Source organism: Peromyscus leucopus, chromosome 4 (genome assembly GCF_004664715.2).
Source record: "Peromyscus leucopus breed LL Stock chromosome 4, UCI_PerLeu_2.1, whole genome shotgun sequence".
Lineage (NCBI taxonomy): Eukaryota > Metazoa > Chordata > Mammalia > Rodentia > Cricetidae > Peromyscus > Peromyscus leucopus.
In genome coordinates this window covers 103,648,060-103,665,646 of record NC_051066.1, presented here as the reverse complement: position 1 = coordinate 103,665,646, position 17,587 = coordinate 103,648,060, and the positions used below count along the sequence as shown (strand labels likewise).

The window sequence follows — 17,587 nt, the reverse complement described above, 5'->3', positions numbered from 1 at the left end:
AACACATCACCTATAGAGGAGCAGAAATAAGCAATACACCCGACTTCTCAGAGACCACGAGAGTAAAATACTTAGTGTTCAAAGAGAAACCTCACCAGCCTACAGTTCTGTACCCTGTAAAACTATCCTTCAAACTATGAGACCGAGACTCAGACAAACAACTGAGGGCTTTATTGTGATGAACCCGCCTTGTAAACTAAGCTACACAAAGAGAAGTGATGTAGGTCAGAAACACAGACTTACAGAGAGAAAAAACTTAAAATTTTTCTTAGTTGGCCTAACAGCTGTTTGTTCAAAACCATGATAGTAACAGTGACTCAGTGAGCACCGCTCAGGTGTCTGGTAACAGACACATGATGGAGGGGGCAGGAACTAAATCCTCCATTACTGCAGACTAGCTACCAGGGGAGAGCTGAATTAGTTGTAAACATAAATAGCAAACTCTAGTGTAACTACTAAAAAAAAAGGAAAAGAAGAATAACTGATATTGGAAGATACTGATTCTATCACATCACAATCACTTTATAGGTCAATAACCTAAAAACACCCATTAAAGGCAAGTATCAGAAAGGGGGGGGGACGACAAAAAACAACCAGTAACTAGGACCCAACTGCAAGTGTATGTTGAATCTCATAGATTTGTATCTAGAATACACAAAGAACAATTACAGCTCATAATAAAAACACAAATAAGCCAATTTTTTAAATGAGTAAACGATCTGAACGGGCATTTCACCCAAAGCACACATGAATGCCTACTAAGCCCATGAGGACACTCAACATCATCAGCCTTCAGGGTCACACGGTGACAGGCAGTACTTCAGATACACACCAGAACAACTATCGCATAAAGACCCAGAGTAATGGGACATAAACGGCTCATGCAGCTGCCAGGGAAACCGTCTGGTGGTGCCTAATGTAGTCAGGTTACTCCACTGCTCTGTAAAGTGAAGTTGAAAACATCCATATTTGGATGACTCAGTAATACACATTACCTGTAATTATCACAGCAATGACTGTTGTACATATGACTATTGACTGGTCTATTAGCTCTCTCCCAATTCACTTACTAGCTTAAATGAATGAATTGTTCCTGATATTTGCATGTAAAATTCCCATCACATTGACTGCTATATAGCATGTGCTCAATAAATCAAATCTATAATTATTTATTTGAAAGCAAAGAAGGTTGGACTTTCTTAAAAAAAAAAAAAAAAAAAAGACAACACATCAAATTGTAGGGTAGAGTCTCTTCCAGGTGCTGGCCAGGCTGGGGATGTTCAGGTGGCAGATCTCTTTAACCCAGACCACACAGAGCGCTTCATCCCCTGCATGGCCTTGATTTCTTGCCAGTCCAGTCTGACGTCAGGAACCTCGGGCTCCGGCTCTGGCTCCTTACTCAAGGCCCCCTGTGGGGAGGCTACCAGAATAGGCAGGGGGCCACATTCCTCCCGGAACTCCACCACATGGAGACCCTTCTTATCGGCCAGATGTTGGTGAGTTTCCTGGAAAAGGGCAAATGGAGAACAGATCAGGTCTGTGAAGGACACTTTCGACTTAAAGGATCAGAAGCTTCTGTCAGCCAGAGAGGAGCCAGCATCGAGAACCCTCAACAGCTTGGGGAAGTGAAGTAGCTGTTTCACTTGATTTGGGTAATGTGTGTGGCTAGACTGGACTGATGTGTCCACGGGGATTTACCTCAGCCCACAGCCTACCACACCAAACTAAGATGGAAGAAAACCTGTTGGCCAAGGTCACAGGGCTACCAGGAGGGCCTCAAAGTCACAAACCTTCCCTTCCATATGGGGTGGTGGGACAGTGAGCCAGACCCCACTGGACAGCAATTTAGGGTTCCCACCTCAGAGGACATGCCACTCTTTGCTTCCATGGCTACATCTAACAGTCAATCCACTGAAGTAGCTTTTCAACCAATGCCTCATGGACTTCTTCAAGTTTAAACTTGAGCATTTTACAAAGTCAGTAATTACATTGTTCTATCATTAAAAACATGCTTGGTCTAGCTCCTTCAGTATATGAAATGCCAAAATGAAAAAAGCAAGGCTAGCTGGGTGGTGGTGGTGGCAGCACATGCCTTTAAACCCAGCACTCAGAAGGCAGAGGCAGTGAGTTCTTTGAGTTCAAAGCCAGCCTGGTCTACAGAGTGAGTTCCAGGACAGCCAGGGCTACACAAAGAAACCTTGTCTCAAAAACCACTCCCCCCCAAAAAAGAAAGACCATTTGCTAGTTTATTCTTATTGTTGGACTTGGTGAAGCCCCTAGAGCCCCTCCATCGGGGGAGCACAATCAGTCTTCATGTTGCCCACAGAACACACACTGACCTGAGTTATCAAACTATAGCCATTAATAAAAAAGGTTCTATATCCTGGGAGGTGGGAGCCCTGGGCTGTCTGACTAGGCCTGGACCTGGCTTAGAATCCCTCTGCTCCACACAGAGATGTACCAAGGAGGAAGCACTACAGCACGGTCTGGACACAAGCCAGTGCTTCTGCCGTTCCACTGGGGGGTTACCTGGCGAGCAAGCCCATGGAAGAGGCCCCGGGTGAGGTTGGTCATGTTCATAGACCCAGTGACCCTTGCATACATGTCCTTGATGCCAATGAGGCGGCAGATGGTGATAATGGCCCTGTGGCAGCGCAGGCCATAACCTGGAAGAAGATCAAAATTAAACACCCAACAACTCTGTCACTCTCTCTGCTGACTTTCATATGGTGCTGGCCTCTGCATTTAGGGAATAAATGTGTTTAAACCAACACACACACACACCAAAAAAGAAAAGGCAATATAAGCCACAAACAGAAGTCATGGGATTGATTTAAATTTTTCTCATAGATGAATTAAAGTTTTTTAATGCATTTAATGCACAATGCATTTTTAGCAATATATTTTATTAAACCAACAGGTCCATATATTACCATTTCAAAATGTACTTCCTACAATATGAAGTGAAAGACTTTACATTCTTTTTTCATAGCAAATGTGGTGTGTATTTGATTTGAACGATCTCAACAGCCACAGACAACTACACAATCACCTACAGGCTGGCAGCCATTCTGTGGAACAAAGTGGGTCTGATCCTTGTCTCGGGTCTAATAAGCAGGCATTTGAGTGATTTATTAAGCTGAGGAACAGAAGAAAGTTCTGATGCATTAACACATTGGTGTGAGCATTTTGTTTTGTTTAGCAGAACTGTAGAAGCTTTGATATAAAATTGTAAATGTTTTAACTTCTCAGCACCAAACTTTCAGAGATTTATGTAACTAGGATTATATGAGACCATTTTTCACTGTAGAATTGCAGGAGAGATGTAAATGAGACTGTGTCAGAGTCTACACCCACAGACCCAAGGCAAACTCTGCCGGCTTCTCTGAGAAGCAGGAAGAGCCCTTTCTGCAGGCCCCCTGCTTCAACAGGGAGACCTCACAGGAGCTGGGCACTCAGTGTGCGGTGGGACTGGAGACACAGCTTAGTGGTTGTACTGGCTAGTTCTGTATCAGCTTGACACATGCTAGAGTCATCAGAAAGGAGGGAACCTGAGTTGAAAAATGCCTCCATAAGATCAAGAAAGGTGGACAAAAAGGAGCAAAGGACCAGGCTGCTGCAGTTTCTCTGCTTTATCTTCCACAAACGGTGAGAGCTAGTTACCTCTGGGTTGTCTCTTCATCCTGATCTGCGTCCTTTTAAATCTTAGTGAAATATCATGGAATACTGGAGGCAAAAACAGAAAGACAAGAAGGGTCGGGTGAGAGGCTTCAACAGCTCCACAACAGCACAGAACCATGCATCTTCCCTGAACAGCAGAGCACACAGAGGCCAAGGATGGACGCATACTGGTCCCTGGGTTAGATCTGTTTCCACATTTCATGCATTTGTAAGAACAGAATACATAGAAATACAACAACATCTTGCCACACATTCTGTAACAGATACACTCCTGCAGATTTCAGGAGAAATGCCTCATACTCACTTGTATGGCCTTCGTATAGTTCTATATAATGCAAATAATGAATTGCTCTGTTCTTTGCCTAAAAAAAAAAGAATGAAATTATTTCTTAAATATTTTATTGTCTAGATGAGTATGGTGGCACACGTCTTTAATCCCAGCACTCAGGAGGCAGAACCAGACAGACCTCTGCAAGTTCAAGGCCAGCCTCCTCTACATAGTGAGTTCCAGAACAGCCAGGACTATTTAGAGAGACCCTGTTTTTGTTGTTGTTGGCTCAATCTTTGAGTCAGGGTTTTGCTATATACCCCAGGCTGACCTCAAATTCAAAATCCTCCTGCCTTAGCCTCCCATGTGCTGGAATTACAGAGGTATACCACCACGTCTGGCTTCTTATTGGAGTTCAAAAACATCTTTTATAAAATATTTTATTACAAGTAATTTCACCTATACAAAAACTTTAGTATTTAAAAAAATAAACACAATTTCACTGTTCCATTTATGAACCTTCCTGAGTGATTCTGAACAGCCTGCTGGTATGCAAGCCCCATAGCAGGCTCATCACAGACAGCAACCACAGGTCTGTAACAGGTACGTGAGAAATGGCTTCTTACAAGATAAGCAACCTTTGACAGTGAGAAAGTTCTAGAACAAATTGTTATTATTTTCTTATGGTTCCCAGGCTGCCTAACACGCAGCTCATTATCTTTTTTACTAAATACAAAAAAAGAAAAAGCGCTGGATGTGGTAGCACGCATACACACTCCTGACACTTGGGAGGCAGAGACAGGAGGACCCAGAGCTCCAGCCATAGAGGAACCCTGTCTCAAACAGAGAGATAAAGCACATACCTTTCTGAAAGCATCTGCCCGGTCAGCAGCTTTCCCAACAGCAAAACCTTTCAAAGAAAACGCAAAGATGTGGAAACGGAAGCAGCTTTGCATACAACCTGCCTTCTACCACATCCCCAATTTTGGCTCCCACAGTGTTTCCAAGCCATTTGTCTTCCCACCACCCACAGAAAAGCTGCTCCCATAACCAACAAGCACAGCCACAGGGCTTCGCCTGTCTGCTTTGGACATTTTAGTTTTGAATGTGTTCATGAAACTCAACATCAGACACACTACACTGTCTTTAATAAATCTTTACTGAAGTGAAGTGAGCTTGGTTACTTATTTATTTACTTATTTTGGTTTTTTTTTGAGACAGAGTTTCTCTGTGTAGCCCTGGCTATCCTAGAACAAACTCTATAGACCAGGATGGCCTTGAACTTGGAGATCCTGCTGCTGCCTCTCAAGTGCTGGGCTGGCTCTGGGTTATTTATTTATTTTTATGTATATAAGTGTATGTGTGTGTATGTGTATGTGTGTGAGTGTATGTCTGTGTACTACACGCACGCAGGAGTCCAAGGACATGAGAAGGTGTCAGATCCCCTGGAACTGGAGCTACAAATGGTTGTGAGCTGCCATGTGGGCACTGGAAACTGAACCCTAGTCTTCTGAAAGAGCAACAAGTGCTCTTAACCCCTGAGCTCTCTCTCCAGCCTCTGCACTCAGGTTTTAAAATTAAATATGTTCTAAGTTAATAGGCAAATGATTTTGAACACCTTTTGAAACAGATTAAAGTAAGCAGCAGGTGGAAAACACATTGCTCCAGGAAGACAAATGCTTTCTCTGGGACTGTCAAGCAGAACCTAGGTTTCAAAAGATAAGATCAGTGGTCCTTCAACCTGTGATTATTTCAAATAAGGTTTTTCATAGGTTCTGGGAAAGCAACTGGCATCTGCTGCCACTGCCAATTACTGAATTTGAAGATTTACTTTGTAAGTTATACAAAGGGAAGCATCATCTATAAGGCAAGAGACACGCAAGACACCGAAGACCTGGGGCAAAGAAATGTGAATTCTAATTTCAAATAAGTGAAACAAACAAAACCATGGCTATCCCAGAGAAAAATATGAGTGGACTTATTTATAATCTTCAAACAGAGACTCTTTAAGCAAAGCATAAAATTGGAAGCGATCTAAGAGCGACAGATTTGCTATACAAAAGCTTACAAAGTCTCTGGATTTAACACTGTGCAGAAAAACATTAAAACTAAGTCAAAACATTGGAAAGGCAATGGGCTGATATGTCTGCAACTTATAAAAAGCTTACACTACTCAGTTAGGAGAACCACCACCACCCGATAAACTCAGGCCAAACCCATGAACTGACAAAGCTCAGGAAGAAAACAGCATGGTGGATAAACGTGTAAAACCATGCCCGCACTTCCTAACCAAAGGTACACAAATACAAACTAAGAGGTATGACGCACACATCAAGCTATCAGTCACGGAAGCTTGACAGTATCAGAGGCAGGGGTATGGTGGGAGGCAATCTGGTGGTTCTTTTCACCACATAAAAGGGTAGCAACCTCACTGCAATAAGTCCCCCTATGCCTACAGCAGCAAAGGTATAACAAAGTGCACTCACTGGGCTTTGGTTACATAGTGAAAATTTGCGTCTGTGAGCCCAAACCACTAAAAGGCTTAACCAGTAGGGAGATCAGACCAGCAACATGGACTCTCAGGTTCTCAGCAAGGCCAGGCCTAGCCTAACTTCCACCACCACACCACCACCACCACCACCACCACCACCACCACCACCACCACCACCACCAGGTGTAATACCACCCCATTCACCTGCAGCACCATTTCCATTCCCCACAGCAACCAGGACACGGACCGACTTCTTTCTTCCCTCTTTGGCTGTCATATTGAAAACATTTCTTACCTAGAAGACAAACTGTCTCATCAGTATTCCCTCGGGACAGTTCTGAAGGAGGCCAGCAGTGCTGCCGGCTGGCCCCGCTACACACACTCACGGTGTGTGGGCACCGAAAACTTCTGTGCTTAAGACAAACAACAATGGACTTTGTCCGAACACAGGCTCACAAAGCTGCCCCCCAACCATCTCCTCGGGAAGAGAATGGAAGGTAGAATTTCTCTTACTGTTTCATAGGCTAACTGGAAGATTCAACTAAGAAATCTGAAACTTACACAACTCAAAATGGCCTACCTTAATCAATGTGCCACAGGAAAGAAAAACACTCGGAATGAAAATGGAATGACTCATCAGTGAGTAATAAGAGATAGCCAGAACAGAACTGCTCACTTATCTACATACGGTGAAACACAGTGTATAGAAGCACAGTACTGGACAGCTGGATAAGAGTTAGGCTTTAATGAGAAACAGAAAAATTGGAAATGCCTGCTTATAGTGAACTACAAAAAAAATCTCAGGTGGTCTGTCCTCTGGCCCATACTAAAGGACAGGAACTATTAACTGTTAACTACATCACTTACAGGGAGCCACACCCGTGGCTCATGTGCTCCTTTACTGTAACACAGACTAAGGAAAAGGGTTTGCATCTGCTCTGTGGACAATCATACAGAAAACTAAAACATAACAGAAGCTAGCTTTCACCATCTCTAATCTCGGCTAACAACAGAAATCCTGACGGACATCCTTTAAGCTGAGCTCTGACTGACAGAAGACGCTCCGTGCATACCCAGGACAGCTCCAGGGCAGTGACTGCTCCCCAGGCGACTCAGCGGTAAGGTGCAGTGCCAGACCAACGACAGGGACCGCCCTAGAGAATGCTCTGGAAAGTGGCTCAAGTTCACTGATCAGGGATTCACTGCCTCAGCTTCTACCAGTGACTCTGCACCCCCTCATCTGTGTCCCGTCAGCTGAGCGCTGACACAGCTGTTTTTAACTGGGGGGGGGGGTAAACTGCTAACCCTTCTTGAGCTTTAGGGTGGAAGGAAGCACAGAGAAGCTCCAAGTCTGCTGTTCAACAGCCACTGAAGTCACCTGTCACGAGGTTGCCTCGGCCAGACCAGCCGTGCGTCTGAGACACTCGGCCACTGAAGGCTTTCCCCCAGCCCCTTTCCCCCCAGCCCCTTTCCTCACATCTCAACTCTCCAGAGGCATGGTAGGTACTTAATTCCGTGTGCCTACCTCAAGAATCCTGGTGTCAAAGTCTTCGTACGTTTCTACAAGAAGGAAGAAAAGGCCTGTAGATGAACTGCTGTGGTATTACTGCAGGCAGTATTCTGGCACCATCACAGACGTTTTTTCTTCGGTGGGGTATTAATGAGGACCGAACCCAGGGCCTCCTGACTCTCCTACCACAGAGCTACACCCTGGCCCCCCCACAGACTCTGATGTTAAGAAGTCTCAGGTCCTCAGGTACCCCTCTCAAGGCCACATCCTGGCCCCACACTCAACAGACTGCTCTGCCTCTGATTTCGAACTTGGATCACCCTCTGCCAACTCCGTAGGGCTCTGCCTTACCAGCTCGAAGGGCCCTCATCAGCTCCAGACCATTGATCACTGTTTGCCTTAAGACACCAAAGGCGTCTCTTTCTAAGCCCCAACCTTTTCCCCACTCCCTCCCTGAATCAGTGCAGCTTGCTGGCCACGCCTGACTACTGGGCATGGCTGGACTAAAGTCAAGGCACAGCACCCAGCCACTCAACACGTATGGCCTCTAGTCCCACCAGAGCCTCCTGGCCATGAGGTGCTCTGGCACCTCATTCACCATAGCCTGTCTTTAACTTTTTAAGATAATCCTTTATTCACTGACAATTCTACATGTGTGTAATGTACTCTGATCAGAATCACCCATTCTCCTCTCTTCTCCCTGCCTACTTGCCTTGAAACCCTTCTACCTACGAATCTCTCTCCCATTTTCATGTCTTTCATTTTCCTTTTAAAAAAAAAAAAAAAAAAAAAAACCACTGAGTTTAGTTATGGTTACTGCATGAGCTTAACTTAGTATGAAAATTTCTAGCCACGCTCCTCGGCTGTGTTCCCTATGACACAGTGTGGATAACAATGTGGGAAATTACTCGAGGATGCTCAAACCCTTTGCAGGAAAAAGTAAACCCTAAACAGGCAAGGTTAAAATAATAATAATAATAATAATAATAATAATAATAATAATAATGTTATTTCAAAAGCACCCTAGCACTGTCACCTGTCACAAGGCGAGTAAGATGGGAACTTGGCTACCTCCGTTGGGTCCTGGGTCTGGGGGGCCGATGCTGACACCCCCCCACGAGCTTCCGCTCCACCCGCGCGCCCGTTTGACTTTGATCTTCCTCCTCCGTTCCCACTCTTCTCTCTGCTGCGTCATGTGGGCCTCCACCTTCTGCTGCTCTTCTCTGCTTCTTTGGCCAATCGTCTGGACTGCTCCACTTTTCATAAGAGGGACATTCAGACCAGGCCACAGGAAACCAGAACGCCCTGAAGATTTAAAAATATTCATACATAAGAATTTGAAGATTCACTTTTCCAGTATCAAAATGCCAGGCAGTCTGAACGGATAACCCAGAGCTGGTAGAGCCTGAGCAGCGTGGCTGCTCAGCATGTCACTGTGTGCTATGGACACTGTAAATGTAGGACGCTAATCACTGCGGTCCACACTACCCAAAGACTCTCATGGGGGACAAGCACACGTGAGCCTGGATGAGCACATCCACTCAAATGTTATTGGAAAAGCAAAATCTTCACAATCAAAGTGTTCGGTCCAAATGGCACCGCTGGGACATTCTTCATGAAATCCAAGAACAAAGTCACTTTCGAAGGTCTGATGTGGACTCTTCCAAGACCAACTAGTGACCAAAACAAGCAAATTTTAAGACAGCATAACCTGGTTTCCTTTTTTTCTGATAAAAGACTCAGACAAAAGCAACTTGGAAGAGGGTTTGTTTTAACTCACGGTTCCAGGTTCCCATCCATCACTGCAGAAAGTCAAGGAGGCAGCTAGTCAGTCACACCCACAGGCAAGAGCAGAATGAGAAGGAATGCACACACACTTGCTAGCACTCGGCTCACTTCCTCCTTTTTGATAAGTCCAGGACCCAGACCTCCTGCCTTTAGTTTTCCCACACTAACCGACATAATCAAGACCGAGCCCCACAAACATGCCCATAGGTGAACCTGACCTAGACAACCCTTCACTGAGACTCTTCCCAGGTGACTCCAGAGTATGTCAAAGTGACAATTAACTCACCATTGCACCGCACACAACATATAGCATGATTAAATTATCTGTGGAAAGGCATTTATATAAAAACATGAAATATTAAAGGAAACAGCAGAGAGAGGGGAGGCAACCGGACTCCAGGCACTGAAAGGGGCTCCATGCTCTCTACAGACTTGCTTTTTTTTCTTTTCTAACTGACAAGACATGCATGTGACTTTACAATACTAAAAACAAAGATCAGCACATTTGCTGGGAGTTCCAGCACGTGCCTGTAATCATAGTTCCAGTGAGGCTAAGGTAAGAGGATCACAAGTTCAAGGCCAGCCTGGGATACACAAGACAGGAGGTCAGAAGCTTTAACGTACCTTCCCCGATGATCTGGCCCCTGTTCAAATCCTTCTTCTTCTTCCTCTTGGTCCTCTTGCCCCTGCCTTTCCTCGCCCCGGCACCGGTCTCCGCTAAAGCACCTTTCCAGAGTTCCTCTGCTGTCACTGCAACGGCACAGGATGGGCTGCCTTAGACTCTGCGCTGTTCCAGCGGTCACCTGGGTCTCCTTGAACAAAGGAGGCCGGGAGAAGCCACCTCACGTACACCCTTGCGGTGGCATTAGAAGCAGAACGAAGTCACTCTCTGAGTACCACACAGTTACATCTGGAAACCCCAAGAGGAGCCTATGCTGCCCCCTGAGCCCCTCGCTGGCAGGCTTGTCTGCCGGACCTCGATCAGCCATGACTTGTGTTGCTTCCCTGTCCTCTTGCCTCCACAGTAATCATTGGAGTAAGCAGCACCCTTCTGTCCTAGTCTCATCTCCATTGCGGCGATAAACCACTCTGACCAAAGCAGCTCAGGAGAGGCACCGTGGGGTGTCTCCCAGTCCAGTCCACAGAGGGAAGTCAGGCAGGGATGGAAGCAAGAACTTGAAGCAGAAACCGTCGAGGAACACCGCTGGCTAGCTCAATGGCAGGTTCATGCTCCTCTGCTTTCTGACATAGTCCAGGACCACCGACCTAGGGCTGGGTGCCTCCCAGAGGGCTGGTCCCTCCTACATCAATTAACAATCAAGACAGTCCCCACCGACATGTCCACAGGCCAATCTGACTTGGAGGCTTTCTGCCCAGATGACTCTAGGCTCTGTCAAACTGACAAGTAAAGCTAACTAGGACACTTTCTTACACGTAAGAGCCTACACCCCATTTAGACAGTTTGCTCTATTCTTCCGTCAATACCCACCATCCCTTTCTTTCAAACTACATACAAAACAGATATTCCAGTGTTTCATAGCTAATGCCCTGTGTGTGTTTATACTTGACTATTTTAAGTCACATTGAGTCCTTTAACACATGCACACTCTAGCACTGCTAATTCATTTCTATTTGTCAATTTCTAGGGTCCCAACATCTGTTTCTACCCTGCATCTCAATCAATACTTTGTACTTGTAAATGTCTAAATTCTTTAGGTTGATCCTTACTGCATTTTATTGGTATTTAAATTTCACCTTTCCAAGTTCACCAACTATTTCGTAACTAGATTTTATTCTATTATGAACTTACATAATAAAAATTGAAGCCAGGGCTGGGAAGATGGCCTAGGAGGTAGTGCTTGCATTGCAAGCCTGAGGGCATGAATCTGACCCTCAGAAGCCAAGTCCAAACAGCCAGGCACAATGGCACAAGCTTGGAATCCCAGCACTGGAGAGCAGATAAGGTGGATTCCTGAGGCCTGCTGGCCAGCCTAGCCTCCTAGGTGAGCTCCAGTGACATTATCGCAAATAGGAGCAGTATCCATAAAATAATGTTACTAAAAATTACCTTCCCCAGATTGATCTATCTCCTCAGCTAAAGGCACAACTAAAAGGAGCCAATGGGTTGGTTTGGTTTTTTGTTTTGAGACTAAAAGTTGGATCATTTACTTGTTACTCTTAAGGACTTTTTTTTGAACTGGACTCAGAAGTAGAAGCTCTCAGTGAAGACAGCCTACGTCTCTTGACACTCTGGCATTTTTGACTCCCTTCATTCTCTTGGTCAAAAGTTTAGCATGTTCTGCAGCCTCTCCTCATTTTTCTTAGTGTGTTGTTTCTTCAGAGCGACATGTTGGTGTCTGTGCTGCAGGGCACCTGAAGTGACAAGACATGAATCTCGGGTGCTTGGTCCTGGGCTTCTTACCTCCTTTGTTTAAGATTTTCTGACAACATATGGGGACTTCTTTAGAGAGACTGAAAACTTTCATTTCCTGTGAGTTCTTTTGAGTCCCAACTGCCAAGGCACAGGAGGCTCTGTCAGTCCAGGAATATCCTTCCTCCTTTTTAAAAAATAACCAGGTCGAGAGCACTCAGATTGGCACCTGCAGTGCATCCCAGAACAGACTTGAGCTTCCTCTCTCCTGTTCTCCTTGGTCTATAACAAGAACGCCCCTTACTCAACAGCAAGGGACTGTGCAGTGGGTGAAGACACCCCGCTTCATGGGAAAACCTCGTTTGTCATTCCCGCCACTGATTCGGACCACACAGCCCGTCCACTCTTCATCCAGAGCATCAGCAGCGACTTCTGTGGCCACGAGCTCCTCAGAGAAGGCAGAAAGCTTGGCGTTCATCACCCACTTCAGTGAGCTTCTCACAGCTGATGGCCGGGAAGGAGACAGCCTCATCTCGACACGGTCGACCACCTAGGAGGTGCCACCGAAAAGAGCACCAGTGTATTTTTTCCCTTGGCCTGGCTCTAAATCAGCAGGGTATGTGGCCATGATCCAACACCTTTAAGACCTCAGGTGCCCAAATGAAGGACCTTACATCTTGCTAGCTACATCCCCGGCCTTCAAAGTAAATTTGTTAACAATTGTAGAAATGATGACATGTAGCTAATTCTAATGGGTATTTCAAGGGATGCTTTTATTTTAACAGGACATTGTAAGGTAGTCACTAAAATGTTTATTTGTTTAAGAAAGAAGGATAATGAAGGCACAAACACCTCTCTTTTCTGGTTCCATGAGAGGAGAAGTTTATCATTCTACATACGTTTGGTGAAGAAGCTGTAGGGTCTACTCTGCTGGCCCATCCAGCTGACAGGAGAGGAAACGCAGCACTGTGTCTGCAGCGCATGGCTCAAGCTGGTCAGACAGTGGTTGGTTTTTGTTCCCCTTGGTGACCAAGAGCCTGCAGGCAGATAGAACAAAACCTGGTGTTAGACCCCATGGCTGTAAACCACTGCCAACACCACCATCACACTAATAAAAATAAGTCACTGAGGTTGTTGGGATGGTTGGGCAGTTAAAGGTACTTGCTGCCAAACCTGACAACCTGAATTTGACCCCACACAAGTGGTAGGAGAGAGTCAGCTCCTACAAATAGTCCCCATGACTTACACACGCACAGTAGAATGAATGTACACACACACACACACACACACACACAGCACACACTTTCTAAAAACTGTTCAAGTCACTAAAATCTTGAGAATCATGTTTTGGGGTTGGAGAGATGGCTTAGCAGTTAAGAGCATATACTGTTCTCAAAAAGAAGCCAGGTTTGGTTCCTAGCACCCATTTCACATGTCTCACAACCACATATGACTCTTCCTCCAGGGAACCTATGCTTCTGGCTCCTTAGGCATTTACACACATGTGTACATACCCCGCACCAAGACACAAAGACATAACTAAAAGAAATGTATTTTTAAAAAATCAAATGTTGAGACACCTTCAAAACAAAATAAGCTAAATGCCCATGCTAGTTAGAGAAGCTGCAGCTCCTCCACACAATGGATGTGGCATTTCTCTGCAGTATCCAGGAGTGCAGAGCCTCCTGTGGGAAAACAGTGACCTCTGCTGGGTGCAGCCAGGGAACGTGCAATGACCTGCAAACGTCCCACAGAGCAAAATGCCAGAGTATGCAGAATATCGAATATCCTGTTTCACGTTCAAAAACAACGCAGGTGTGCCTGTGACTGTACCTTCCACACTCCAGAAGGACAGACAAGAATCGGTCACTACGGTCACCTCTGGGGAAGAGAGCTGAAGCATGTATAACTAGACGTGAATGCTTCGGCAGTACCCCAGACGGCCACGCTCACCCCAGACCCCGGTCACAAAACTACCCCATCATAAGCAAACCTTACAAGAACAGAGGTGTGGTAGTCTTACCGTGGCTGAGAGTGGTTTTCACTGCCCAAAAGGAAGCTGCTGCTGGAAAGGTGTTTAGAGAGAGCTGCCTAGACAGGAAATGACCTGTAAATGGGGGGAGGGGGTACATTTGTTTAGAGTACTTTCTACACAAAAGGAACACTTTAAACAGTAATGTCTACAAAATATTAACACCTACAGAATAAACGGATTGAGACAAAGTGTAAGCCATCTCTGGGTCCATGACCATTTGCCAAGTAGTTGACATGATATCTGCACCCTTCACCCTCAAACCCACCCAGTTTCCAAGCCTTTCAAAATCCACTTGGGTATCAAGCTGTCTGTCACCTGTCCTGTGCTGTCCTTGCTGGTCCTTTGCTAAGGCCTCTTCGTCACTGAGCCACAGGATAACCCATCTCCTAACAGGTTTCCCTAATTCCCTTCCCAGCATTTCAGATCTAGGCAGGTGGATCTCTGTGAGTTTGAGGCCAGCCTGGTCTACAGAGTAAGTTCCAGAACAGCCAGAGCTACACAGAGAAACCCTGTCTTGGGGGGGGGGGGATGTTTCTTCATGGGCCATGTCTCATATCTCAGTCTGGAGGCAGAGACAGGCCAATCTCTATGACTTCAAGGCCAACCTCGTCTACGTAGTGAGTTCCAGGCTAGCCAGGGATACACAATGAGAGCCTATCTCAAAAAATACTTTTGGGAGAGAGGCTTGTATCTAGAAAATACAAATAAGTCTTCCAATTCCATAATAAAGTCAACCAAACTGAAAAATGGACAAGTAGCCAGGTCTGTTGGTGGATGTTCATATACCCAGCTATTTGAGGCTGAGATGGGAGGATAGACAGTTCAAGCCCAGCTAGAGAGTGAGTTCAACAATAGCCTGGGCAAGTTGTTGGGCACACAATTCTGAAGAGATGTAGTCCACCACGGAGGAAAAGATATGGTAGCAAGCAAGGATGACATGATGGCAGATCCCCACATCCACAGCCAGAAGCGGAGTTCAGGAAGTGGAGGCAGGCTATAAAGCGTTGAGCCCAACTCCATCGACCTACTACCTCCAGCAAGGCTCCGCTTCCTAAGCACATATAACCTTCCCAGACAGCTCCACCAGATGAGATCCATCTGTTCAAACACCCAGGCTGAAAGCTCAGTGGTAGAGCACTTGCCTAGCATGCACAAGGTCCTTCCTAGCAGGTGTGCCCAACCTTTGACTCTTAACATGGCACAGACCTCAAATCTACAAAGTCTGTAGTCAAGAACCACACAATCAAGTCACACATACACAATCGTATGTTTTAAAGATGTTTACAGTTTTGAATGGGACCACACTCACAGCCGCCCTCAGGCCACAGTCTGGACATGCCTGTACCTAAGGTTCAATCTTCAGTGTACACACACACACACAGAGAGACAAAAGATTTAAACAAACATTTCTTCAAGAACATACACAAATAGTTAAGAAGCACACAAAAACAAGCTCACTAGAAATCAAAGCCACAAAATTAGTACATTGTCACACCACTGGCTTGGCTATCTGCACAGAACAGACAATAACAAGTTTTGGGAAAGAGAAACCGGAACCCCACATTGTGCTGGAGCTGTAAAATGGTATAGCTACTTGGCAGCTCCGTAAACATGGAGTCATTGCTGCAACCAGCAATTCCACTTCCAGGAAATGTACACAAGAGAGGATGGATGTAGGCATAGACAAAAACACAGCTCTCAAATACTTTAACATCAGTCCTGTAGCCAAAGATGGAAACGGCTCAAATGTTCATCAACCAATGAATAAACAAAATGTGGTACATCGACACAAGCATATTATTGGGTCACAAGCAACATGGGACTGGTATGTCACAGCCTGGATAAGTCCAACAGCACTGCAGATATCTTTTGATTCTGTTTATAAAAAATGTCCAGAACAGGCAAGCTATAGACAGATAGGAAATAGATCAGTAGTTGCCTAGTGTTGAGGATTATTGAGAGATTGGAGGGGATGAACACAACAGTTAAAAAGTAGTTTTTCAGGCTAGGCGGTGGTGGCACACGCCTTTAATTCCAGCACTCGGGAGGCAGAGCCAGGAGAATCTTTGTGAGTTGGAGAGCAGCCTGGTCTACAAAGTGAGGTCCAGGACAGGCTCCAAAGCTACACTGAGAAACCCTGTCTCGAAAAAACAAAAAGTTAAAAAAAAACAAAACAAAACACTGAAGTGTACACTTCAGATGGGTGCTTTATGCTAATTTATGTCAATAAAGCTGGTACCCTAAAAAAGGGAGTTACACAAAGAGGGGGGCTTGGAGCAAGGCATCATGGGTGCAAAGTTTTAAGTCTTAATCTGTGAGCAAGTTTCCCATCTCTGTAATTCCCTCATCTATAAAACAAGAATAATGAGGCAGAGTCTGGTAGTAAAAACAACTGTAACTCTAGCGTTTAGGAGCTGAGGCGGGAGGCTTATAAATTGGGAGACTTTGTCTCAAAAACAAAAAAGGTGGGCGCGGGGTGGGGTGGGGGTGGTTTGAGAATACAACAGAATCATAAAGGCACTCTGAGGAGGAAATGGAGGTATAAAATCATGAACAGCTTAAGATCGTTTCTGGCACACGGGTAAGCAAGCCCCTGTGACGGAAGGCTACAACCCACTATTCGACAGAGGCATTAAGAAGATTGTTACAGCGCCGGCAAAACAAATGCAGCCTCACGTCACATACCCCACCAAGTGATTTCGGGCCACACACTGCAACCAAATTAACTTGCAGGGCCTGGGCGGTGGGCTTGATACAACAGGACGCTGTCGATCGCGAAGCCATTCCCACAGGCCAACGCTAAGCTAGAGAACTGCAGACAACTGAGAAGGGAGGGAGGAAAACGGTGACATTCCGACAAGCGGATCGGCCCGGGCGCTGAAATGACAGCTAGTTTATCTAACGGGCTCGGCAAGAGGACGATCCTTTAGTTTTGAGCTTCGCTGGCCGCCCTCGGCCTCGAAGCCGGGATTGACATCACCCCATGAGCCATAGATGATGCTGCTCCTCTGCTCCTCCTCACCGGGTGGGCTCGAGAGGTTCTCCTGGCTGAGAGCAGAGTCCAGTCGCTTTCTATAATCTCAGGACCCAGAGAAGGGGAGAAGGCGCGCAAGGTCACACAGCCTGCCCGACCCGAATGGGAGACCAGGATCAGGGGCCCAGCGACGTCTTGCGCCCCCTCGACCCGGAACCTCGCAGACCCGAGGGAAAGCACCCTGCTGGCGCGCGCTTACAGCCCGGGTCCCAGCGCTCACCTGCCGGAACGCTACACAGTGCGGGGAGACAGCCCGCAGCGCGCACGGCCGCCGCCATGCTGGAGCCGGAGCAGCGACGCCGCCTGTCTCCGGGACAGCCTTCCCCGCCGCCTGCCGCGACCGGCTGCGACCGCGACTCCTCAGACGTCCGTCATCAGCGCAAGGCGATGTGCTGAGATTCGAGGGCCA

The 17,587-nt window shown here is 46.2% G+C and overlaps 1 protein-coding gene across 1 annotated transcript; it reads right to left on the bottom strand.

Moving 5' to 3' along the window:
• Positions 1 to 601: 601 nt before the first annotated feature.
• On the bottom strand, positions 602 to 17,503 carry Mrps5 (mitochondrial ribosomal protein S5). The gene is made up of 12 exons (XM_028892707.2): positions 17,399 to 17,503; positions 14,133 to 14,216; positions 13,009 to 13,146; positions 10,363 to 10,488; positions 9,022 to 9,255; positions 7,966 to 8,000; positions 6,645 to 6,735; positions 4,813 to 4,859; positions 3,986 to 4,043; positions 3,664 to 3,726; positions 2,530 to 2,666; positions 602 to 1,505 (listed from the first exon to the last, which is right to left on the bottom strand). Exons 1-12 carry the CDS (start codon positions 17,454 to 17,456, stop codon positions 1,281 to 1,283), a joined length of 1,296 nt encoding a protein of 431 aa, XP_028748540.1. The 5' UTR covers positions 17,457 to 17,503; the 3' UTR covers positions 602 to 1,280.
• Positions 17,504 to 17,587: the final 84 nt, after the last annotated feature.